Source organism: Canis lupus, chromosome 36 (genome assembly GCF_003254725.2).
Source record: "Canis lupus dingo isolate Sandy chromosome 36, ASM325472v2, whole genome shotgun sequence".
NCBI classification, from domain to species: Eukaryota; Metazoa; Chordata; class Mammalia; order Carnivora; family Canidae; genus Canis; species Canis lupus.
The window spans coordinates 15,692,776-15,719,088 of record NC_064278.1 but is presented as its reverse complement, the minus strand read 5'-3'; the positions used below and the strand labels follow the sequence as shown (position 1 = coordinate 15,719,088).

General features: G+C 37.2%; 1 protein-coding gene and 1 long non-coding RNA gene across 5 annotated transcripts in view; one reads left to right on the top strand and one right to left on the bottom strand.

The window, feature by feature from the left end:
* The window catches only part of TLK1 (tousled like kinase 1), a 150,437-nt gene extending 129,887 nt beyond the window's left edge, over positions 1–20,550 (top strand). For all 4 annotated transcript variants that reach the window (XM_025460142.3, XM_049106085.1, XM_025460141.3 and 1 more), the window contains 9 exons: positions 209–306; positions 2,639–2,720; positions 7,069–7,160; positions 7,245–7,334; positions 7,489–7,658; positions 8,127–8,262; positions 11,524–11,635; positions 12,567–12,674; positions 18,776–20,550. In XM_025460142.3, the coding sequence (XP_025315927.3) occupies positions 209–306; positions 2,639–2,720; positions 7,069–7,160; positions 7,245–7,334; positions 7,489–7,658; positions 8,127–8,262; positions 11,524–11,635; positions 12,567–12,674; positions 18,776–18,952 (1,065 nt within the window). In that variant the 3' untranslated portion in view covers positions 18,953–20,550. The remainder of the gene's footprint in view (positions 1–208; positions 307–2,638; positions 2,721–7,068; positions 7,161–7,244; positions 7,335–7,488; positions 7,659–8,126; positions 8,263–11,523; positions 11,636–12,566; positions 12,675–18,775) is intronic.
* The window catches only part of LOC125754410 (uncharacterized), a 38,240-nt gene continuing 24,595 nt past the window's right edge, over positions 12,669–26,313 (bottom strand). Inside the window, exons 2-3 of the long non-coding RNA XR_007408523.1 lie at positions 16,679–16,762; positions 12,669–13,994 (exon numbers count right to left, since the gene is read on the bottom strand). This is a non-coding gene — a long non-coding RNA (uncharacterized LOC125754410). The remainder of the gene's footprint in view (positions 13,995–16,678; positions 16,763–26,313) is intronic.

Here is a 26,313-nt window from a genome sequence, read left to right as displayed (position 1 = left end):
GTGGAGGATGGTTTCTTGAAATAGGCTTTGCCGTATCTCTTTCCATCTTTCAGGCATTGAAAAGTGCACTTTGGTCTTTTAACTCAGTGGTACTTTATAATATACTATTCTTCCTGTCACTGTAAAAAAAATTGATGCATGGGTAAAAATATCTTTTTTATATTGCAAATAAATTGAGCTTGTTATAGTCCCCTCTCTTCATTTTCAGGAAGAGGCAGAAATCCAGGCAGAACTTGAACGTTTGGAAAGAGTCAGAAATCTTCACATTCGAGAGCTCAAAAGAATAAATAATGAAGATAATTCGCAGTGAGTCATTATTCATATTTTAAAGTTTTACATGATAAAAGTTTTCTCTCCTATGGAGAGCATAAACAGTATTTCCTTGTTGGGGGGCTTCTCAGAGCACTTAGAAAAAGATCCAAAGTCCTTCCCATGCTCAGAAGGCCATGCATTATCTCATCTCTGGCCACCTCACCACCAGCATCTCTGTCATCCTCCCCTCATTTATAATGTTGTAGATAAGCTGGCCCCTCGAACATGTTTATTTAGCACATTCCCATCTCAGGACTTTGTCCTTGCCATTTCCTCTGCCTGAAGTGTTCTTTTCAAATATCTGAGTGCCTTACTCTTTATTTCACTCCAAATGATTGATCATTAGAGAGGCTGTCCTTAGGCCACCCTGTATAAGATAGTAGTCTTGCCTCACTCCATCCCCTCTCTCATTATCTTTGTCTTGCTTTATTTTTTCATAGCATTTTTCACTACCTGGAATTACAGTTTTATTTTTTAGTTATTGTCTGTCTCCTCACATTAGAATGTAAGCTACACGAGAGCAGAGACTTCATTTTGTTCTTGCTATATCCCCAGAGCCTAGACCAGTGCCTGGCATATGCTAGACACAAAATGAATATTTGTTGGCTGAATATCAAAGTTAATATTACATAGTGAAGGAGAAATTATTTCAACTAACAGGATCTCAGTAAGCCATAGTTGAAATTATTTCAACTAAAAGGATTTATGCAAAAACTGTAGAAAAAAATAAAAATTAAAGTCACAGCCTCTGCCCTTATTCCTGCTTATCAAAATGGGTGCCATAGATATTAAATGCTAATGGAACTCAAAAGAAGAGAAAATAACTATGGACTGGTGGGAGCTTTATGAAGAAGATTGAAATTAAGCAAGGTACTACTTGGATTTGATTGATGGAGAGGAAGAGTGTCTTTTTATACTTTATCTGTAAGACTTGTCATTTAAAGCTTCGTGATCTAATATGAATATCACAATTGGAAATGGCCAGTTTCTTTTGAACTATGAATATCTTATTTTTAAGGGAAGGCCTATTCATGATCACTTGTGTATGTATAATTCATAAATATGTAGATCCTTCCTATGTATAAGGTGAATGAAAATAATACAGTTATGGAATAACCTAAAATGTAACCAGATGAAAATTCTAATAAAACAGATAGGACAAAACTAATTTACACTTGGCTCTTCAGAAGATTATGTTCAAATTTATTTCTGGATGTGACTTAGTCCACTTGATGAGAATTAAGTGAATTGTTACAGCTTTACATTTCCTTTAAAACTAAACAGAGGAGTGCCTGGCTGGCTCAGTTAAGTTAGTAGAGCATTCGACTCTTGATTGCAGGTTGTGAGTTTGAGCCTCAAATTGAGGGTAGAGTTTACTTTAAACACACACACACACACACACACACACACACCTTAGCAGAAATCTCTTTTATTAACAGGTTCTTCAAGAAAAGAAATTGTCAAAGCTATATTCAATTGATTTTGAATTTTAAAAATACATTTATTCCTGGAATTAATAAAGCTTTCATTGTTTTTGTTTTGTTTTTATTTCAAGAGTGCATATTTTGGAATCACATTTTTCTGCTAAGTCTTATCATGTATTAACTGTTGACCTGAGCAAGTTACTTAAGCTTTCTATGCAGTGGTGCCCTCGTCTGTAAAATAAGAGATAGTAGCAAGGCCTGCTTCATAGAGTTGGCTGAGAAATGAATGAATTAATACATGTGAGTGCTTAATATATAGCAGGAGCAATAAGTGTTAAATACTAATGAGTATTATCTCTGAGTGTTTTTTTTCCTAAGTTTCTTTTTAAAACTTTCATTTCATTAATTGGGAATTAAAATTTTATTTATAGAAGTCCAAAGACAGTAAAATCTAATCATGTATGAAGGCCACTTTATACATACAATTTTTTTTTCATACAATTATTTTTAATCATATGTCAATACTCCTATAAAATCTTGATTAACCATACTCCCAATATAAAAGTATATTTTTCCACAGGAAATCATTCCTACTGCCTAGTTGTGGGATTTCATAAAGTTCTTAGAATTACAGTAGTTGGTGAGTTTTTATCAGTGCTATTGGTTATTGAACCTGAATGTTCAGCTACAAATGTTAAGCTTAGCAGACACCAAAGAGTTAAGATTAAAAGTAGTCGTGCAGGTGGAGAATGAAAAGTGGTATGGAATGGAATTCAAAATTACCAGTAAAGTGAGAAAGAAAGAAAGCTCAGAGTAAAGAGAGAGTATGGAACTTTATTATGGAAGGAACCTTTTTGTATATGTTTTTATGTGCCTAAGTGTCTTTTTCTCCCACCCTTAAGGTTCAAAGATCACCCAACGTTAAATGAAAGATATTTATTACTTCATCTGCTTGGTAGAGGTGGCTTTAGTGAAGTGTATAAGGTAATATAAGTTTTTTTCTGTTCCTCATACTAATATAGCAAAGATATAGGAGTACATGGTTAAGAAGTGCTTGTCTTTTATTGAATGATTTTATTATTTTTTTATTGATTTTATGTCCCATCTCTCATTACAAAAAGCCTGATGTCTCACGTTGTCTTATCTCAAGAGTCTGGAGACTCTCCTTGTACAACACCTGATACCTGGTATCTCATTACCAGTAGCCAATCCATTACAAATAACAATCATTAGAATCAAGAGAAGCAGGTAGCCATTTAATGTACATTTATGGAAAGATTGTACCCCTTAATTTTAAACATATGTCACAAGTCTTAAGTGTCCTGAATTTACCCAAACCTCTTCCTATTTTAAGGCCATTGTTTCTCAAATGCACCTGTATAAATATTGAAAAATTTTTAGTCACCATATTCAGTGTTTTTGTATCTGTCTGTTTTCACTTTACATTGTATTTTTCTGCCCAGCCTTTAAATTTTGTAGCTCCTGGGGTGCCTGAGTGACTCAGTTGGTTAATAAGCATTTGACTCTTGATTTGGGCTCAAGGTCATAATATCAGGGTCATAAGGTCAGTTTAGCTCTCAGCAGGGAGTCTGCTTGTCCTCCTCTCTGCTCCTCCTCCTGCTCATACACGTGCTTGTGCATGCCCTCTCCCTCTATCAAATAAATAAATCTTTAAAAAAAATTATAGTTCCTAAGGTCTTTTATCATTCTGTATTCTCCTTTTCAAATACAGATTTTCCCAGCTATCCAAAAGTAGACCATAGGATCCAATGAAACCTTTCATAAGCCACAATGGCGTAAAGGGAAGTATATCCCCTACTTGCCAAAGTTTGTTAGGCCTCTTCACTTTTCCAGGAAAGACTACATTAGTGCCTGTTTTCCCTAACCAGAAGAAATCCAAAAGGGATTTTCACCCCCACGAAAAAGCCATTATTGTAGCAATGTATGTAATCTCCATCCTACACTTCCTTCTGAGCTCCATACCTGTTGGTGTACGTGATTTAGTCTTTTTATCTCATAAGGATGCTTCATAGGCACTGCACACTCAGGTCTGACCTAGAAATTATTTTCCTTTTCCTCAAAACCTTTTCTTCTAACGCTGTTGCCCACTTAAATACATGGCAGTGCCATCCTTCTGCCCCATCCCTCAAGTGAAAAACTTAGAGGCCATCCTTCCCTCAACATAAAAACAGTCCCTGGTGCCCACCGCTACTGATGTCATTAAGCTCTCTTAAATCCAGCAACAACCTTTCTCCTCTCTTAGCTCAAGGCTTCCTTGTCTCTTATTTGCATTACTGCCTGAACCTCCAAGCTAATCACCTTGAACTTCTCCAGTTATTGATGTGTGCTGTAGCTGGATTGGCCTTTTTATAAAGTGCAATCTGATCATCTCACTCTCATGCTGATAAACCCCAGGAGCTTCTTATTCGTTCTTAGTTAGGATGAAGTCTTATTAAAGGTCATACCCTCACCTTAAACTTCAATTCCTACAGGAGAGTTCTCTCTGGGTCTCCTTTTTATAGCTCCTCATTGACACTTTGTGCCTTTTTTGTTATGTATTAGTATAGTTAGTGGTTAAGAGCTTGGGTTCTGAAACCAGATAAGCTGGGTTTGAGTCCTGACTAGTTCTGACTACTGTTTACTAACTGTATGTACTTGAGTTTATGACTTACTATCCTCTGCCTCAGTCGTCCTCTTGGGAATAATAATAGTGCCTACATCGTAGGATTGCTGTAATTTTTTTTTTTTTTTTAAGATTTACTTATTTCTGAGAGAGAGGGAGGGCAGGGGGAAGGGACACAGAGAGAGAGAGAAACTTGAGTAGACTCTATGCTGAGCACAGAGCCTTTCTCGGGGCTCGATCCTAGGACCCAGCGATCTTGATCTGAGCTGAAACGAAGAGTTGGACGCTCAACTAACTGAGCCACCCAGGCGCCCTGGATTGTTGTAATGATTAGATGAGCTATATCACAGGAACATTGGTGCTTTGCAAAGGTAAACTCATCGGATTATAAGAAATCCTCACTGCTCAGTGAGGCAAGGACTGTGCCTTCTTGTTTTACTGAAGACAAACCTGAATTCTGGTTCTGACTCTGGAAAATAATACGGGATCTGGCTTCAGAAAACCTCAGTTCTGATCTTTGTTCAACTGTGAACCATTTTGTTTTCGTTAAGTTGTTTTCTTAAGTTGTTAAGCATTAAGCATCATGGTTCTAACCTTCCTCACCCGTCAGGAGTGATCTGTGAGCTCTCCTCCAGTTCCTGGTTCTCTGATTCAAATAGTAGTTCATCCCCAAACACTCAATGGTTCAAGTAGGCTTACTCAGGCCACAAAGTAGATCATAATAGCTTACTCTGGATCTGAAAATCGCCAGCACTAGTTTAGTTTAGCCTTAAAGTTGCCCAGCTTCTGAGCTTGCTTACACCTTTCATAACAACCTTCTGCCACTGCCCTATAGTATTTGTACTGTTTTTAATATCACACATAGAGGCTAAGAGGGGCTTTTCTTTTTAAAGAAAGGGCTTATATAGGAAATAGGAAATGCAGATTGGGGCCTTGAATAACTTGAATCTTTAGTACTGACCTAAATACTAAAGACCACTTTCTCGGGATCCCTGGGTGGCGCAGCGGTTTGGTGCCTGCCTTTGGCCCAGGGCGCGATCCTGGAGACCCGGGATCGAATCCCACATCAGGCTCCCGGTGCATGGAGCCTGCTTCTCCCTCTGCCTGTGTCTCTGCCTCTCTCTCTCTCTCTCTGTGACTATCATGAATAAATAAATAAAATCTTTAAAAAAAAAAAAAAAGACCACTTTCTCCAGCCCCTCAAAGCTTTTTCAGGCTTGCCAGGTGCACTGGAAAACAAAGCAGCAGATTTTTAGTCAAGAAAATACAGACTTTTCTCTACACCAAGGTGGAAAATACTGAATCAGTTGCTCAGTAATTACCATATTAGCCTCATGGGAAAGGTATACTTTATTCTTCTAATCTTGGGGAAAAGACATGTCATGTATAATTATCAGTCAGTATATATTGATAATTTTTATTAGTGTACCTAAAATTTTATTTTCTATTACTCTTTTAGCTTTTTTGCATTCTCTCACATGACCTTTTATTTTTATTTTCTATTTCTTTAAAGTTTTAATAATGTAATTAGCTAATGTTTGACACTTTGTGTTTCATCCCATTTAATCCTCTCAGCAATCCAATCTTATTTATAAATGAGACTGAGGCTAAGAGAAGATATAAGCACAAAGTTCTGTAGCTGATAAGTTTATCTGACTCCAAAATGAATATTCTTAACTACTGTATCCTATATTATTTCTGATCTTAAGCTCTTAAAAATTTTGTGACAAGCAGTTTATCTTTCCTGTTTACTTTTAGGTTAAGTTGATGAGAGTAGGGACTGAGAACCTTCTTTGTAAATTCTAAATGTTTTATTTTTTTTTAAAGGGACACCTTTGTCTGTAAATCACAGCAGAACCTAAATTATTAGATCTCCCCCAAGGGATCCCTGGGTGGTGCAGCGGTCTAGCGCCTGCCTTTGGCCCAGGGCGCGATCCTGGAGACCCGGGATCGAATCCCACGTCGGGCTCCCAGTGCATGGCGCTTGCTTCTCCCTCTGCCTATGTCTCTGCCTCTCTCTCTCTCTCTCTCTCTATCATAAAAATAAAAAAATTAAAAAAAAAAATCTCCCCTTAATGACATTCAAGTGTTTTTTTTTATGTAAGAAATAGGCTGATGATTTGAACAAACCAATATAAAACCTCTTTTTGAGGCAACCAGTAAAAAGTTGGGTATTAAAAGAGAATTTAAGGAATTATTATTGATGTATTAGGAGTGGTAGATAAATGGTTATGTTTGAACAGTTTCATAATCAAAGTTTAGAGTTTAGAATTTTTTAAACAGTTGGACATTGTTACAAACTTGTTTATTTTTAAAGAATTGCGGAGTCACTAGGAAAGGTAGAGGAAAAAGTTTGCTTTATCCAGCCCATAAAAAACACATTACAGCCATCTGTTTTGTTGGCTGCTTACTGCTTTTGCCACTCTAGAGGAGCCAGATCCATATTAAAAAAACAAATAACAGCTTTATTGTTTTATCTTGATTCAATATATTGACATTTACGAAACTTGAATGTGAAAATTCACATTCAAGTTTTCACTGATGTAGTATAATGGAATTTGTACCTTGTTTCCAATAATAAATGTTTTTGAACTCTATATAGTGTATATTCTAATTCCGTATTACTGTAATCACCAAAAAAATGCTCTTAAATCTCTTCAGCTATTCAGTTGGTCTTTGGTCCTAACTGTTCTATACCTTGAATCCTAGGCTTTTGATCTTTATGAACAAAGATATGCTGCTGTGAAGATCCACCAGCTTAATAAAAGCTGGAGGGATGAGAAGAAGGAAAACTACCACAAGTAAATATTAATTCCTTCTGGTTTTTATCAAATCAAAATGCGGTTAGTAGTCATGAAGAATAAACATACTCTCTCTTCCCGTAGACATGCCTGCAGAGAGTATAGAATACACAAAGAACTGGATCACCCTAGGATAGTTAAACTCTATGATTATTTCTCGTTGGATACAGATACGTAAGTGAATATAAGGATTTAGTTTTTAAGAAAAAATGTTTGCTTTTGCTTTCTCTATTCTGTAATGATATATACTCTTCATTTCATCACTGTAGTAATGAATTACTGAATAATATTTTATGTCTGATTTTTTTTTTCCTCTTCTTCATTGTAGGTTTTGTACAGTGTTAGAGTACTGTGAAGGCAATGACTTGGATTTCTATCTGAAGCAACATAAATTAATGTCAGAGAAGGAAGCTAGGTCTATTGTAATGCAAATTGTAAATGCACTAAGATATCTCAATGAAATCAAACCCCCTATTATACATTATGATCTTAAGCCAGGTAATTAATAAAATTTATCTCAATTTTTTAAGCTCTAAAGACCATAGTTTTCAAAAATCGTAGTTTAGAAACATGCTTTTCGGTTTCGTTTTTTAAAGTCCGTGGAACCCTAGAATTTATAACGCCCATTGAATCACCACATTTTAAAATTATATTTTAAGGGGGATCCCTGGGTGGCTCAGCAGTTTATCTCCTGCCTTCAACCCAGGGCGTGATCCTGGGGTCCCGGGATTGAGTCCCACATTGGGATCCCTGCGTGGGACCTGCTTCTCCCTCTGCCTCTCTCTCTCTCTCTCTCTTTCTCTTCCTCATGAATGGATAGATAAAATCTATAAAATAAAATTATAATTTAAGTTTACATTTTTAACTATGTATTTTAAATATATAGCTGTTCCCCAATGTCAGCTAAAGTAGTAAATACGTTTTTCATGCATGTATCATTAAAAAAACTTTGTATTTTGTTCTTAGGAAACATCCTTCTGGTAGATGGCACAGCATGTGGAGAAATCAAAATCACTGATTTCGGTCTATCCAAGATCATGGATGATGATAGCTATGGTGTAGATGGAATGGATCTAACTTCTCAAGGGGCAGGCACTTACTGGTAAATGTATAACTTAAAATATTGAAGTTGTCTACTTTTTATGAAGTTTAGTTATTTTCATGTATCTTTGAGATTACTGTGGTGAAGGTACTAATACAAAGTTTGAATCAAGAAGGAGATTACTATTGTCAATATTCTTTTCTCATCTGGTTTTAACTGTATATATCAGCAAAGTGAAGGGAGAATAACTTGGCATTGGCAAGTGACTTCACTATCTACCAGCCAGAAACTCCTCACATGGAGAATCATGGATTTTCTTCTTTATGTTCAAGTGATCTTTATCATCAGTACAAATATTTATATAAAGATAGTATCCTATTACAAGCAATAGCCATAAGCATGGAGTCTTCTCTGTAGATGTTCTGTGGTTAGTTTTTATTAGAGCTGGAAGTTTTGTTGATCATACATGGGAAAGAAGTTTGGAATATTTTTAGTCTTTGGACATGACTCTCAGAAGTCCCTTTTAATAACTTCATACTTAGAAACTCTAGGTAGAGGGCAGCCCCGGTGGCTCAGTGGTTTAGCACCACCTTCAGCCCAGGGCGTAATCTGGAGACCTGGGATTGAGTTCCACGTCAGGCTCCCTGCATGGAGCCTGCTTCTCCCTCTGCCTGTGTCTCTGCTCTCTCTCTCTCTGTTTCTCTCATGAATAAATAAAATCTTAAAAAAAAAAAAAGAAAGAAACTCCAGGTAGAACTGTAGATTCAGAGATCTAAGTCTAAATGAATGTCATTCTCTTCAGAGTACCTAGATGTTAACAAAAATCACTTAGTGTGAATTTTCAAACTTACTGTCAGATTCACCAAAGTGGAGAATAATATAGACTATAAAATTTCAAAACAAACTTAGTTTCACAAAAGGAGTAAAATTGTAATTGGAGAAAGAACTGTACTCAACTTCACTGAACAAGATAGAGACTACAAACATAAATATGACATTGGGGTTTCCAGAATAGTCTTTACATATCCTATGCACGTAACAACCAGTTCCATAAGATGCCCTGGGTCTGTATGAACTTAACTTTTCATGTACAAGGATTAGTCATGTTCATATATTCTTTTAAAGCCATTTTACTTTCAAATTCTGCTTGTAGCATTTTCTAAGAATACGAATAATATAATAGATCATGGATTTTTCCCCCATATTTAAAGAAAATTGTCATTCAAACTAGAAACCCCCTAAAAATTGGCATCCTCAATCAGTAGTCTTCAGACTTTTAGCAATAAATGTCCTTCAAAGAACCGTGTATTCCATGGAAGACAGCTTGAAATAATAGAGAATTCTAAATAATAGATCATCCTTCCTCTGTAGACTCCCACGATGTTGTTTCCCTTGGTCTGGCTTTGCTAGTGGAGGGCTAGGCAAGAAGATTTACCTCTGACAGGTGGGCTGGAGTATTTCCATGTAGTAACCTGGAATGTATTTCCCATAGAAATATGTTTTAAAAAATGGTTAGCTTCCTATAGTCCTAGCTTTTTAAGCTTACGTATTTGGTAAGCTGGGATGTCCTGTACAGTCTTCTAGAATACATGTATATAATGCTTTTGCAAATTACCTTTTCATCCCCAGAAACTATTTGTCAGTATCACTTAGAAGAAAATCAGTTTTGTCCCTCATTTCCTCCCAAGTCTCAAATCTCCTCAAATAGCTTTGGTGTCTTTCCTATAAGTCCTTTCCTTGCTTACAGCTTTTTGCCTCAAGAGACAGTGTAGCATAGTGTTTAAGAGCCATTCTTGTTTCATAAATCTACACAAAATATATACTTTTATTCATAAAACAAATCTGGCTTTTTTACTTGATTTGGAGATAGGAAAGGATTTACATTACAAATGAGTTATCGGTCATCTTTGGTGATTCTATTTCAAGAAGTTTTTGTTTTTTTTTTTTTTTAAGAAATCTGTGTTTATCTTGCTGAAATTTAAATGATTTACGCATAGTAGAAAACCAAAAGGAAAAAAAGATTCTCATTTAGCTGTATTATTTTTCGGGAATTTTTAGTTTATCTAAATTTTAGAGGTGGGAGATGCTTGAATCCCTGATGGATCTTTCTTTTTATAACCTAAGGTGTGACATATTTATTTGTACCTTTCCTTTATATAAAATTATGAACTTACAAATAGCACTTAAAAGTAGAAAATAGTATTTTTTTAATACTTTATATATTTTAGATGCTGCTAGGGTTCAGAAACTGCACAGTGAATAATATGAGCCCCTTGAGCTGTTCCCAGTTGAGTGTGAGTTTAGTGCAGTGCCAGTATAGAGGTACCATAACATCTGCCGGTTACATGGGGAAGAAGCAAAGCTCAGCCTAGAGGGAACAGAGGAGGTTTATGGAGGTCTAGTCCATCTTAAAGAAGAAAAAAGTAAAAAAAATAAAATAAAATAAAAATATAAAATAAAATAAAATAAATAAATAAATAAAATAAAAGAAGAAAAAAGTGCTAACCAAATGAATTGGAGTGGTTAGGGAAGGCATTAGAAATTGTTATATGAGAGAAGAAAAAAAAAGAAAGAAAGGGATCCCTGGGTGGCGCAGCGGTTTAGCGCCTGCCTTTGGCCCAGGGCACGATCCTGGAGACCCGGGATCGAATCCCACGTCGGGCTCCCGGTGCATGGAGCCTGCTTCTCCCTCTGCCTGTGTCTCTGCCTCTCTCTCTCTCTGTGACTATCATAAATAAATAAAAATTAAAAAAAAAAAGAAAGAAAAAAAAAAGAATTGTTATATGAAGAGGCATGTGGGGGATAAGGGAGCAGTATGGTGAACCAAATGAATGGTCTTTGCCCAGACAGTTGCTTGTAGATTAGGATGGGTTTGTGTTACAAACAAGAGCTATGAGGTCTAACCTTGGTGTAGTACATGATGTTGCAAGTTTTTAAATAGAAGAGCCAGCTGATCAGATACCTGTTTAAGAAGAGAATTGCCTACAGTTTGAACACAAGTCAAAGGGCATGGGAGAGCGTTTATTAATGCTTACTCAAATTAGAACATAATTTCTACTGACAATATATGTATATTACCTACAGGAATGAAAAATGATGTTAGTATATATAATATATGTATGTGTTGCATATTTTATCACAAAGTTGTATGTTTTGGCTCTAGAGTCCAATGATACAAGGATGTGTAAATGTTTCAAAAGTTTAGTGATTTTTCATTCATGAAAGTTCTAAGGCTTTTTGTAGGAGTATTGAGTGTTCTCAATGTACCTTTAGTACAGACTTAATGGTATCCTTTCCTCTTTTCTCCTTCAAAAACTGTAGGTATTTACCTCCTGAGTGTTTTGTAGTTGGAAAAGAACCACCAAAGATTTCCAACAAGGTTGATGTGTGGTCAGTCGGCGTCATTTTCTTTCAGTGTCTTTATGGAAGAAAGGTAAGTTAGAGTATGCAAGATTCTGCTGTATGGAGAAAAGTTGAATTTCCCATCTTAAATTTAAAGTTTTAATTAATTTAAAGTCAGTGTAGATCCTTCTAAAGGAAGTCAGGCTTCTGTTTCTTGGTAAAATTTCCATGGATCAGATTATTTTAATATCACAGCAGCTTACTTGATCTCCTTTTTGCCCCCCTTTTTTTTTCTTTAAGTAAAAGAAGAACCGATCTATTAATAATGCTAACATTTTCTACTGTTAGGGTTCTGGAGCCAAAACACTCCATTCTTTGTACTTACTCACATTGTCTCCCCCACTCCTACCTCACTCCACACACACTCAATTTGTCCTGGGCATCGTGTCCCCTTATGCTTCCTCAGGGAAACTCCATCAAACTTAGTCTTAATTCTTCCCAAACCTCTCTTTATTTTAAAGACAGAGCTACAAGCTGCCATAGATACTTTCCAGTCCCTTCATGTTGGTGTGGAGAGAGAGGTTAAGGGACTTCTCTAGGAAGTCACTGCAAGTTAGAACAAACCCAGAGCTGTCAGTGAAGGAGTGTAGCATGCTCAAAGTATTTAATTCTTTGGAGTTTTCAGACATTTCCACTGCTTCTTACTTCTTTAGTCATGTTTCAGTTTTTAAAACAGTCATAATAAATTTTTAGATTTTTAAAATATTTTTGTTTTATCTTGATTATATTGCAACAGCATTATAGTCTATGTTTATGCACCATGTTTAAGCTATATTGAGGAATTAGGTGGGTTTACTCAGCCTTCTATCAATTATAACCCTATTTCTATGAGAATGTATCCCAAGTTCCAAATAACGAAGAAGAGTTTTTAGAACACAAATCATTTATATCTTGAGGATTCAGTGATAATTACTCTGTTTAAATATTTGTGAGAAATTCCTAAACTTTTTTTTTTTTTTAAGCCATTTGGTCACAATCAATCTCAACAAGACATTCTTCAAGAAAATACAATATTAAAAGCCACAGAAGTCCAGTTCCCTGTAAAACCAGTTGTAAGCAGTGAAGCAAAGGTATTAAAGTTTATGTAAATAAGTTTTGTGAAGTAAATTTTATTTCATAAATTGTGTTGAAAATAAGTACAGTTGACTTCTGAACCACATGGGTTTGAACTACATAGATCAGGTCCTTTGTTAATGTGGATTTTTTTTGACAAATAGTACAGTACTGTAAATGTATTTTATCTTATGATTTTAACATTTCCATTTCTTCAGCTTACTTTATTGAAAGAATATACCATATATATATAACATAAAATATGTATTACTCAACTGCTTATGTTATCAGTAAGTCTTCCAGTCAACACTAGGCCATTCATAGTTTTGGGGCAGCCAAAAGTTATATTTGGATTTTCAACCATGCCCCTAAACCCCCACACTATTCACAGGTCAACTGTACTTATTAGTAAATAAAAAAAGAGATTGCTGCCACAGTAAAATTTGTCCACTAAGGACTGGTGATTTGCTCTGGAAAGAGTCTTTGGTTTTCATCTTTTAAAGACCCAGATACAGTCCCTGATTGACAACAGCAACTTGCTTTGAAAATTAAGGAAAAATCACAAAACCTTTATGTATCAGCATATGTTAATACCAACATATTTAAGTATATAAGAGGTTAAAAAGAAGTAGTAATAATAACTACCATTTATTTAGTGATTATGTACCAAGCATTGTGTTGATACTTAATCTTTTAACAACTGTATAGATATTTCCCATTTTATAAAGTAGGAAGCCATCCAAACCATAGCAGAATTATCTTGTCCAGAATCATACAAGCTAGAAAATAGCAGAGCTGTGGCCTAAAGTATTCACTTCTGCTAGACTCCAGAATTCACTGTTGACCTTATGCTGCCCTACAGTAGCTCTTGAAAAAGCCTGACCTCTTCATCACCTCTGCTTCCATGTAGCAGTCTATGAATCAGTAATGAACAGCTTCCTGTAGTTCTAATCCATCTGTCTAGTAACATGGAATAGCATCTGTAATTAATAGCAAAATGTTAATGGTGCTTAATATCTTCCCATTTTCATTCTATTGGCCTTTCACCTTTGTATTTTCACTCTTCCTTTGTTAGACTCATCACAAAGCTCATTTCTCTGTGATTCCTATTGGAATCTTCTTTTTTTTTTTTTAAGATTTTATTTATTTATTCATAGAGACAGAGAGAGAAAGAGAGGCAGAGACACAGGCAGAGGGAGAAGCAGGCATCGTACAGAGAGCCTGACGTGGGACTCGATCCAGGGTCTCCAGGATAACACCCTGGGCTGCAGGCGTCGCTAAACCACTGCGCCACCAGGGCTGCCCTGGAATCTTCTTTTTTAAATCCTATGAAATTCCTAAGAAAAACACATGAAGGTTCCAGTTTTTTCTTGGCAATAAGGATAATTCATAAACAGGCATTATAGTTTCTGTATTCTTAGAATGTAGGTAAAATAAGCATTGCTAGATATTGCCTCTGATCGAGGTCACAGTGACCTTCATTATTGAAAATGTACTGGTTTTTGTGAATCACAAACAGTCTTAGAAGATAATTCATTATGCTTCAGACTAAGATCATCACATACTTTTCTTAAGGTAATATGGCTGCCTGAAAAGAACTTGACAATGCTAGTGTCTAAATTTTGCCTTCCTTTCTATCTGCAGCATCAGTGAGAACAGAAACTAAAAAAATTAACTGACAGAAGTGACCAGGAATGAATGTGGTTTGCCGAAAAGAAGTCCCATTTAGCCATCTCTGTTTCTAGTCTTAGGCTCTTCCATTTAGCCATCTCTGTTTCTAGTCTTAGGCTCTTCATAGGCACCACAGTCACAGATGTGGGAAGTAAAGGGGCACATTGTTTTTTGTGGGGTTTCGTATGCGGTGTTTTTTTTCAAACCTTGTCCTTAGAGCAAACACCTCTACCAAGTACTTCCACTGACCTGGCCTGAGCATTGTAATAAGTACATGTACTCCTTGTAGACTAACGTCAGCAGCTTTTCCTCTACTGAAACTTAAGTGTTAAACTGAACTCTAGGTTTCAGAGACGGCATTGAAAATGATTCAGAAAGATTTTTGATAAGTATTTGTAAGCTAACTAACGTATAATAATAAGAGCTAGTTTGTTTTTAGAGGAAAAATTACTTATCAAAGTAGGTGCAAAATGCTTTAATTCATGAATGTATATAGAAGTTAGGAATTTTAAGACAAGCTAGTTACTTTTGCTGTCAGCAATAAGGAAATGATTAATTATCCCTTGAAAATGTTTTATCTGTTGCAAAAATTGGATGAATCTCTCAAAATAGGATATTTAAGGTATAATTCCACTTAAGTAAAGTTCAGAACTACAGTAGTAGAAGTCAGGATAGAGATTTCCCTGCTAGCTTGGAGGCAGAGCCAGTGCCTGGACAGAGGCATGAAGAGACGTAGGGGGTTCTGGTTAGGTTAGGTTTGATTGCCAGCTACATAGATAGATTTGCTTTGTGTACCATCTTAGATTTTTTTTAATACAAAGCCATTCTGAAGGACAATATATAAAAACCAGTTTAAGAAGGAAAAAAAATACTGATTATATTCCATTATTTAGTTTTTTCAGTACTGATACACAATATTAACCTAGGAAACAAACCCCAATAGAAGTATCACTTCATTGTTCCCTGCATCTTAAAAAATGTGGCACCCCCCAAAAAAAGGCATCATACCCTCTAGCCAAAGTAAACTGATAGTAAAATGGAATGAGAGAAAATTCTAGAAGTCTGGAATTATTATATATGGAGAAATGCAGCTTTCCATATTCAATATAGTATTTGGAAGTTCTTGCCAGAGCAATTAGACAAGAACGAATAAAAGGAAGAAGTAAAAGGGTCACTATTTGCAAATGACATTATATATAGAAAATCCTAAAGACTGTACCTTGGTAAAGTTGCAGGATACAAAAATCTGTTGTATTTCTATACACTACTAATAAACTATCAGAGAAATTAAGAACACAGTCTTTACAGTTGTATCAAGAAGAATAAAATACCTAGGAATAAATTTAACGAAGGAGGTGAAATGTGTACTCTGAAAACTATAAAACATTGATGAAAGGAATTGAAGGCCATGCAAATAAATGGAAATATATCCCTTGCTCATGAATTAGAAGAATATTTAAAAGTCTGTACTACCCAAAGCAATGTAAAAATTGAATGCATGCCCTATCAAAATTCTAATGGCATTTTTCACAAAATAGATCACCCAATTCTAAAATTGGGATGAAATCACTAAAACCCTGAATAGCCAAAGCAGTCTTGAGAAAGAACAACAAAGCCAGAGGCATCAAACTCCTTGATTTTGAGCTATATTTCAAAGCTGTAGCAATCAAAACAGTATGGTATTGGCATAAAAACAGACAAATCAGTGGAACAGAATAGAGAGCCCAGAAATAAACCCAAGCTTAGATGGCTAATTAATTTATGACAAAAGAGGGACGCCCGGGTGGCTCAGCGGTTAAGCACCTGGAGTCCTGGGATCAAGTCCCACGTCGGGCTCCCTGCATGAAGCCTGCTTCTCCCTCTGCCTGTGTCTCTGCCTCCCCCCCCCCCAGTGACTATCATAAATAAATTAATTAATTAATTTAAAAAATTATGACAAAAGAGCCAAGATTATACAGTGGAGAAAGGATAGTCTCTTCAATAAATGATGTTGGGGAAACTGGACCACTGCTTTAACCATACAGGAAAATAAATTCAAAATGGATGAAAGCCTTGAATGTAAGCCCTGAATCCATAAAACTACTGGAAGATGTAGCGATTAAGCTCCTTGACATTTGTCTTGGTGAGGATTTGTGGATCTGACACCAAAAGCAAAGGCAACAAAAGCAAAAACAGACCAGTGGGACTACATCAAATAAAAAACCAGTTGCACAGCAAAAGAAACCATCAACAAAATGGGCAGCCTACTAAATGGTAGAAAATATTTGCAAGTCATAGCTGACAAGGGATCAATATTCAAAATCTATAGAGTTGGTACAACGCAATAGCAGGGAAAACAGGGAAGAGATACCTGGATGGCTCAATTGGAAGTGTCCGGCTCTTGATCTCAGGATGAGTTCAAGCCTTACATTGGGCTCCACACTGGGCATAGAGTCTATTTTAAGAAAAGAAAAACAATCTGATTAAAAAATAAGCAGAGTATATGAATAGATACTTCTCCAAAGAAGATATGTGGCCAACAGGTATATGAAAAGGTGCTTGGCAGTCACTAATTCAAAACCATAGTCAGGGGGCACCTGGGGGGCTTAATTGATAGAGCACACAACTCTAAATCTCAGGGTTGTGAGTTTAAGCCCCATGTTAGGTGTGGAACCTACTTAAAATAAAAACCACAGTGAGATATCGCCGGATATCTGTTAAAATGGCTATTGAAAAATAAAAAGAAGTGTTGGTGAGGATGTGGAGAACAAGAAACCCTTGTGTACTACTGATAGGAATGTAAATTGGTATGGCCACTGTAGAAAATAGTATGGAGGTTCCTCAAAAAATTAAAAATATAACTACCATATGATCCAGTAATCCTGCCTCTGGGTATTTATCCAAGAAAAGTAAAGCACTAATTAGAAAACATCCCTGTACCCCTCTGTTCACTGCAGCATTATTTATGATAGCCAAGACACGGAAACAACTAAGTGTCCATCAGTGGATGAATGGCTAAAGAAAATGTGGTTTATAGATACAGTGGAATATTTTTCAGCCATGAAAGAAAGGATCTCTTGCCAGTTGCAACAACATGGATGGACCTTGAGCACATTATGCTAAGTGAGATAAGTTAGAGAAAGACAGATACCATATGTCTCACTTATATGTAAAATCTTATTAAAAAAACAGGGACGCCTAGGTGGCTCAGTCGTTGAGTGTCTGCCTTTAGCTCAAGTCATGATCCTGGGGTCCTGGGATTAAGTCCCACATCAGGCTTCCTGCAAGGAGCCTGCTTCTCTCTCTGCCTCTCATGAGTAAATAAATTTAAAAAAACAAAACCACCCAAGCTCATGAATACAGAGAACAGACTGCTGGGAGGCAGGGGGTGGGAGATGAGCGAAATGGACAGAAAGGATCAAAGGTACAAACTTCGAGTTTTAAAATAAGTCTTGGGCAGCCCAGGTGGCTCAGTGGTTTAGTGCCGCCTCCGGCCCAGGGCATGATCCTGGAGACCTGGGATTGAGTCCCACGTCAGGCTCCCTGCATGGAGCCTGCTTCTCCCTGTGTCTCTGCCTCTCTCTCTGTCTCTCTCATGAATAAATAAATAAATAAACCTTTAGAAAAACAAAATCAGTCCTAAGGAGAATAGCTTAAAATTTATCAAAAGAAAACAATTGTCTAAGTTGTTGTACACCTAAAACAATGATAGATATTAGTTTTTAAAAATAATTACCATGCCATCCAGCAATTAGTTTTAGCTATATACCCCAAAAAAGCAAGGATTGAACAGATACTTTTATGCCATTGCTCACAGCAGTATTCAAAATGTCAACAGATAAATGGATAAACAAAATGTGGTATGTACATAAAATGGAGTATTATTCAACCTTAAAAAGCAGTGAAATTCTGATGCATGCTACCACATGGAGAACTCTTAAACATGATGCTAAGTGAAATAAGCCATACACAAAAGGACAAATACTGTATGATTCCACTTACAGAACAGTGGTTACCAAGTGCTGGGGGAAGGACAAGTGGAGAGTCGTTTAATGGTACAGAATTTCATCTTTTGTTTTGACTATTGGATGATGAAAATGATCTGGAGATGAATGACCTTGATGTTTCATAACGTGAATGCACTTAAAATATCACTGAATTGTATACTCAAAATAAAATGCTAATTTTCGTTCTTGGAATAAATTTTTTTAAAACTGGGTACACCTTTCCAACAGGAAATGTAAATGGTAGCAGTAATCATTTAGACTATAAAATCAACAACTAAGGGCTGGGACTTGAGTTTACTTTTGGAATAAGAATTTTAATGCTATAGAATTTTTTGAAGATTTGAATGCTAATGAAGTGAAATACACTTACTGTCTTAAACGTGGTCATTTTACAATAGGAGCCAGCTGACTGATGTGTCAAAGGGGCACAAATTTTAATTTCTGAACTTTTTTTTTTTAAGGCCTTTATAAGACGCTGTCTGGCCTACCGAAAAGAAGATCGGTTTGATGTGCACCAACTGGCAAATGACCCGTACCTTCTTCCACATATGAGAAGATCAAATTCTTCAGGAAACTTACACATGGCTGGGCTTACAGCATCCCCTACACCCCCTTCTTCAAGCATAATTACTTACTGATTTTCCTCCAAAATTGGCATGATATCTTTGAATTGCTTCCAGATACACACTTGAGTTTGAGAGCATTTGATTGTTTTTTGTTGTTTTCTTTTTCACACAGGACATGGTTGAGAACTATTTGTGAACTGAAGTTCTTCATAGCGTCATTTGTATGAGTGGATCATGGACAATGAATAAAATGTACACTTTTGACTATAACCCTGAGCAGTGAAGGATGACTGCCTGTTGCACAGAAACAGGAATACCGTGTTAAGAAAAATTGTTTGGGGGAACACTGTAAATAACGTTTATAATACTTAAATACATTTGGTTGTTACTAGAGAGTTCTAATATGAAGGGTAGTTTTTCATTATTTAAAAACACATGGAAAAAATATTTCTAACACAAGAACTATAGTGCCTGGATACATTCTTCAGCATTCAGCGGTTAATCTGCTGAAACCAAAGTAAGAACTGAATGACGGTGACAGTTGTGTTTTATAGTAGTAGCATGTGAGAGTTAGAATCTTTGGACTTTGGACAAAGTTACACTTTGTCACTTGCCTATTCTGGCTTTTACCAAGTTGTACCTCGAAACCACATGTCCGTTTTGTTTTTTTGTTTTTTTTTTTACTAGTCATGTTAACGGGAGAGCTATTATTTCTAGATCTACTTTACACCTTTGACAAAATGAGCTGCTTGTTTTGAAATCACTAAATATCTCTGATGTTTTCAGTATGTTTGAATTAAGATATTTTTCCCTTTGTTACCAGGCCTTGTTCATAAACAAGTGACAGTATGTAACCAAATGCAGATCAGACCAGTTCTATGCAGGATAATGATAAATTCCCTTCTAGCTCTATTGTAAATTGTTGTACAGATGTTGTATTTCAATTACCAAGTTTCAGCAGCTTATTCTTGTACAAATGTTTAAAAATATGGCTTTTCTAATTGGATATTGTATTTTTTTTAAGTCTTCTTGAAAGGCGCTTTAATTGCTGCTAAATGATGTTGCTTCTTTGCTAAAAAATCTAATGACCTCCTTAAAGGTGCAAGTTGACTGTACATCGTATTAGAGAGATATTAAAAGCTGGCATTCATTAACAATCAAGGCATATAAAAATGATCCATCTTGGACATGTAGGGTTCACTAAATCAGATTCTTGGGTTCTAGGGCTGTGGAGCACATAGATAACTAGATTTATAAATTGTTCATGTTTATCCTACATTTCTAGAAGGTTCTTATCAGAAAGGTGGGATGGTGGTCCCATAAATAAGTTTCTTGTGGTTTGTACAGATTTGTTAAAATGTGAACATTTTCTAACTGCCTTGTATGGTAGAAACCATTCTTTTTCAGGATGTTGTATTTTACTCCTGTAAGAATTATTTGTCACATTCATAATGCTGATACTTACATGTAAGTTGTCCATGTTGCCGAAAAAGGAGGTGATACCACAGGTTCTCCTTAATATTGTACAGTTAAACTGTGGCTCTTATTTCTCATGTTGCAAGCCATTTTGTTTTCTCATTGTACATATAGACACATTGTCTCTTAAGATGCTGCTGAAATTGTAGAGAATGTAGCCAAAACAGTAATAAACAATGACAATTAAAATTTAAGGACTATGAAAATTACATTTGAAGGGAGCTTTTAGGATATTAACTGACTTGGCTCCTTCAGAATCAGCTCCAGTAGGTTGTTTAAGTGTACTTCAGGACAGGTAGCAAGAGCTTTAGGCTGTTAAAGTACTAAACCTCATTATCAAGGCTAAGCCTGAGGAGGCACCAGAGCTCTGTGAGGAGTGGCCGCAGGGCTATACCTGCTCCTCTATAGATTAAGATGGAAATTCTGTTTTTAAAAAACACTGATATGGTGATGAAATGTTAGCATTAATTGCTTTAGGTGCAGCCTACAACTTATTAGTTTGGTTGTTTGAGTTTTCATCTTTCCAAATCATTAAGTACTGTGTTCATATAGTAATCGTCATTTATTGTCCTAAATTCATTGACCTACTAAGTGGACACATAACTTCTAACAATAGGTGGAATCAGTGATGTAGATGAGATCACTGTGTGACCATACTCTTCAACTGAGTGAAAATGTAGTACAGGAAACCAGGCCATAACAGGTGACTGCTGCCCAGGAGTGAGCTCAGGGAGCCCTTGAGCATCGAAGATGCACAGGACATAAATCCACTTCGACATCTAAGTTATTCTCAACAAATGCTATAGATTTGGGGTCACATGCCATTAACCCAGCAGGTACAGGATGGCTAACTGAGCCACGGTGAATCATTTACTGTTATCTTCACATGGGAAACAGGGGTCTACCACTGAGTAATTTCAGTCACTGGCTACCTTTGGCTCTAATACCTTCTGAGGCTTACATGGTTTTTGGTCTCCTGGATTCTGTCCTCGGAAATAAAGCAGGTCTTTTTTTCCCTAACACATGAGCTAAGTGTCTCCCTTTAGGAGTCAGGACTGATGCAACATGAAATAGTTTATACATATAATTTAAACATGTTTCTTTGATGTGAATTAGCTGTAGTGTATGCACGTTGAGAGGAAGTGTAGAAACCACTCTAATAATTTGTAAGTCGGGAGTTGAGTAGATTTTTTTTTTTTTTTTTTCAAAAACAAAGTCAGGTTTATTTCCTTACCGCCATTCCTTTCTGCTAACAAAACTCAGTTTAAATGGTACATAAAATGTGAACACATACTCTACAAATACCTTACATGAACCCAAAATGGACAGTTTCAGCAAAACATTAAGAGTATATTGTTTGCTGTTCATTACTTATTAAATACAATGTTGATTAACATGTCATTAGCTATGTTTTAGTGCTTAAAGGACACAGTCCTTTAAACTTAAGAATGTAACTAAATTGCTGTTTGAAATGTGAAAAAGTTAGCCTTATATCTTATTCATGAGAGAGATACAGAGAGAGGCAGAGACACAGGCAGAGGGAGAAGCAGGCTCCATGCAGGAAGCCTGATGTGGGACTCGATCCTGGGACCCACACCCTGAGCCAAAGGCAGACACAACTGCTGAGCCACCCAGGTGTCTCCCACTTTAAATTTTGACACGTTATCTGATCATTTCCCTCCCTAATAGAACTGAACTTAAATGTTCTAAAGGCTTAATCTAATTCAAAAAGTGCTTTAGCAGCTAATTTTTAAGATTCAGCTGGGAAGATGGTGTTATTACAAAGATCCTAAATTCATCCCCTCCCACAGGCATACCAAGTCTATATACGGACCATTTCCCTCTGAAAAAGATCTGAAAATTAGATGAACTGCTCTCCACACCAAAAGATCTAAAGGACCACATTGTGATGGGCAGGAGAGGCAGAGACCGTGTCAAAACCACCCATCCCCGGTGTGGCAACACAATAAGGAGAGATCTCACTAGAGCAGGCTTCAGGAGGAGCATGGAGATGGAGCTCCACAGGGGGCACTTCAGACTCTAGGGTCTGCATCAGAGAGAGAAGCCGCCAGGACATGTGGCTTGGAAAACCCAACAGGGCTGACCTGTAGGAGGTCCCAAAGTGCTACAGGGAACAGAATCACTGCTTGGCTGGCTTGCATGCAGTTTGGCTCACCCGGAGACCCTGAGACCCAGTGAAAAAAATAGCAGCTTGGAAAGCACTTAGCAACCTACAAAGCCGAAAGGGTATCACAGGTGTAGAGGTCTTCCCCGAGGAAAGAATGGTTCAAAAGCCCACTGGGCACACCCTCCTTGTCCTTGGAATCTGCACTAGGAAGATAATCCCTCGAAATGTCTGGCTTTGAGGTTGAACTCCAGGAGAGCCACAGGAAACCAAGTCTCTTCTCTTAAAGGGCCAGGTAACAGTGACCTATTAACAGTCCAAGACCCAGCACAGAAGCAGCATATTGAAAAGCGCCTGGGTGTTAAAGAGGGTTCCATGGTACAATGGTTAGCAGTCTGGACTCTGAAAAGCACCCAGGTTCTACGTGAAGGAGATTTGCTGACTAATTTTAAGGCAAGTGCCAGAGGGACATAGATCTGTAGAAACTTTCTCTGGAAAGGGCAGCACCAGTGGGCACAATTTTCTTGCCTTCAGCCCAGCTAGCCCAATGCTGGCAGGTGCCACTTCTGATACTTCATCCACACTGTTAGCAACACTTGCCCAATTCTGGCATTCGCCTGTAGATCTGACCCACCCAACCCGCTTCTCAGGCACTCCTCCAAAGTAGCTGTCACTCTGCCACAGCTCGTAGTCAGAACTGGCTCCCCTTTAAAGCACCTCTGACCCTAGGGTTGGAAGCAGCCCTGCCTGCCAGCTCATCCACAAAAATCACTGCAGGGCTTGAAACCAACCTCACTGGGAGTTAGCCGCCACCCCTCGCCCCCATCAGCATGCCAAGAGAAGTCCGTTTAGTCACAACTGGAAGGTATATGCAGCCCACAGGGGAGATCTCTAGAGCTCCTTGTTCTGGTAACCATGGGGGAATTGTACTTCTGGACCCCACAGGACACCAACATGGATATCTCCCAAACCACATAGAGCACTCTACTTATTCTACAGAAACAAATGAGACAGGAATATGGTCCAAATGAAGACAAAATCTCAAAACACAAGCCATCTATCTGATAAAGTAATGGTCATACAGTTGCTCACAGAACTGCGAAGAGTAGATGAACTCAGAACTTCAACAAACGAGTAGAAAATATTTTTTAAAAGCCAGAGGTGAAGAATACAATAAATGAAAGACACTAGAGGCAATCAACAGCAGAGAAGAGGATACAGAAAACAGATCAACAATCTGAAAGAAAGGGTAATGGAAATCAGCCAAGCCAAATGGAAAGAAAATTACGAGGCTAAGTTAAGGGACCCTCTGTGACAATATCAAACATACCAACATTCACATTATAGGGACCCCAAAAAGGGGAAAGGGCAAGCAAGCAGCAAGAAAGTGACAGAGAAATAATGGTAATGGGGAAAGAAATGGATGTCCAGGTCCAGGAAGTACATGGAACCTCCAATAATCCTGAACCCAAAGAGTTTCACATCAAGACATCATAATGTCAAACGTTAAAGACTCTCTTAAAAGTCACAAGAGAAAAGCAACTAGTTATATGCAAGGAAATACCCATAAGGCTAACTGAATTTTTCAGCAGAAATATTATAAGCCAGAAGATAGTAGCATGATACACTTAAAGTGTTGAAAAGGAAGGGCACCTGGCTGGCTCATTTGGTAAAGCATGCAACTTTTGATCTTGGGGTTGTGAATTCAAGCCCCACACTGGGCACAGAGCTTACTTAAAAGTGCTAAAAGGAAAAACCTAAAACCAATAACAAAAAGGCAAAACCTCAAATAGGTAAAACAGGTAAGTGGGGCACCTGGGTGGCTCAGTGATTGAGAGTCTACCTTTGGCTCAGGTCATGATCCCAGGGTTTTAGGGAGCCTGCCTCTCCCTCTGCCTAGGTCTCTGCCTCTCTGTGTCTCTCATGAATAAATAAAATCTTGAAAACAAAAACAAAAACATAGGTAAGCAATCTACCTGATAAAAGTAATGGTCATAAAGATACTCACAGAACTTTGGAAGAGTAGATGAACTTAGGACTTCAACAAAGGGGTAAAAAATTAAAAAGAACCAGAGTCAAAGAATACAATAACTGAAATGAAAACTACTAGGGGCAATCAATTTACAATAACCTGGTTATTGTTAAGGCAAGGTTATTATTCAGAATTGAAGCAAAATTGGGATCCCTGGGTGGCGCAGCGGTTTAGCGCCTGACTTTGGCCCAGGGCGCGATCCTGGAGACCCGGGATTGAATCCCACATCGGGCTCTCGGTGCGGGGAGCCTGCTTTTCCCTCTGCCTCTGTCTCTCTCTCTCTCTCTGTGACTATCATAAATAAATTAAAAAAAAAAAAAAGAATTGAGGCAAAATTGGATTTTTCAGACAAGAGTCAAAAGACTACTAAACTGGCCTTCAAAGAAATGCTAAATTGAGAGAAAATGCTATAAGAAGAAAATTATGAAAGAAAAAATTTCACTAGTAAAAGCAAACTTACGAACTTAGGGTAAAGCTTACAAGACAAGCATAAAATCACCTATGTCTAAAACAGTTAAAAGACAAAATTAAAGGATGTAAAATAGGGCAGCCCTGGTGGCCCAGCGGTCTAGTGCTGCCTTCAGCCTGGGGTGTGATCCTGGAGACCCAGGATCGAGTCCCACGTCAGACTCCCTGCATGGAGCCTGCTTTTCCCTCTGCCTGTTTCTCTCTCTCTGTCATGAATATATAAAATCTTTAAAAATAATAAAAGGATGTAAAATATGTCAAATACATAAATTATGTGGGGAATAAGGAGTAAAAAATGTGCTCTTAGAATGTATCCAAACTTAACATCCATCAATTTAAAATAGATTGCTATATACATAGGGTATATGAACCCCTAAACCTGTGATAGATTAAGAAAAAATTCCAAGCATAAGAAAAAGTCATTGAATAACAAGACAGGAAGAGGAGGAAAAAGGAACAGAGAACTACAAAAACAATGACCAAAAATGGTAATAAGTACATAGCTACCAATAATTACTTTAAATGTAAATGGACTAAATGCTCCAAAAGACATAAAAGGAATGCACAGATTAAAAAAAAAAAAGACCCATTTATATGCTGCCTACAAGAGATGTACTTCAAACCTAAAGGCAGAAACCAAAAGTAAAGGGATGGAGAGAGAGATTTCACGCAAACGGAAGCAAAAAAGCCAGGATAGCAATACTTAAATACATCACACAAAGTAGACTTTAAAATAAAGACTGGAGTAACAGACAAGGGCATTACATAATGATAAAGGAGTCAATCCAACAAGGTAACAAACAGCTATATGTATCTGCACTCAATACTGGAGCACCTCAATATTCAAGGCAAATATATTAAGAAACATAAAAGGAGAAATTGATAGTAATATAATAACAGTAGGGGACTTTGACAGCTCCCTCACATCAATGGATAGATCATCCAGGCAGAAAACTCAATAAGAAAAGAATAGCTTTCAATGATAGATTAGATCAGATGATCTCTACGGATATATAGAACATTCAATCAAAAACAGAAGAACACCTGGGTGGCTCAGTGGTTGAGCATCTGCCTTTGGCTCAGGTCGTGATCCCGAGGTCCTGGGATCAAGTCCCGCATCAGGCTCACTGCAGGGAGCCTGCTTCTCCCTCTGCCTATGTCTCTGCCTCTCTTTGTGGTTCTCATGAACAAATAAGTAAAATCTTTAAAACAAAAACAGCACATTCTTTTCAAGTGCATATGAAACATTCTTCTGGATAGATCACATGCTAGGCACAAAACAAATCTCAATAAATATAAGTTAAAATGTCCCAGCATCTTCTCCAACCACAA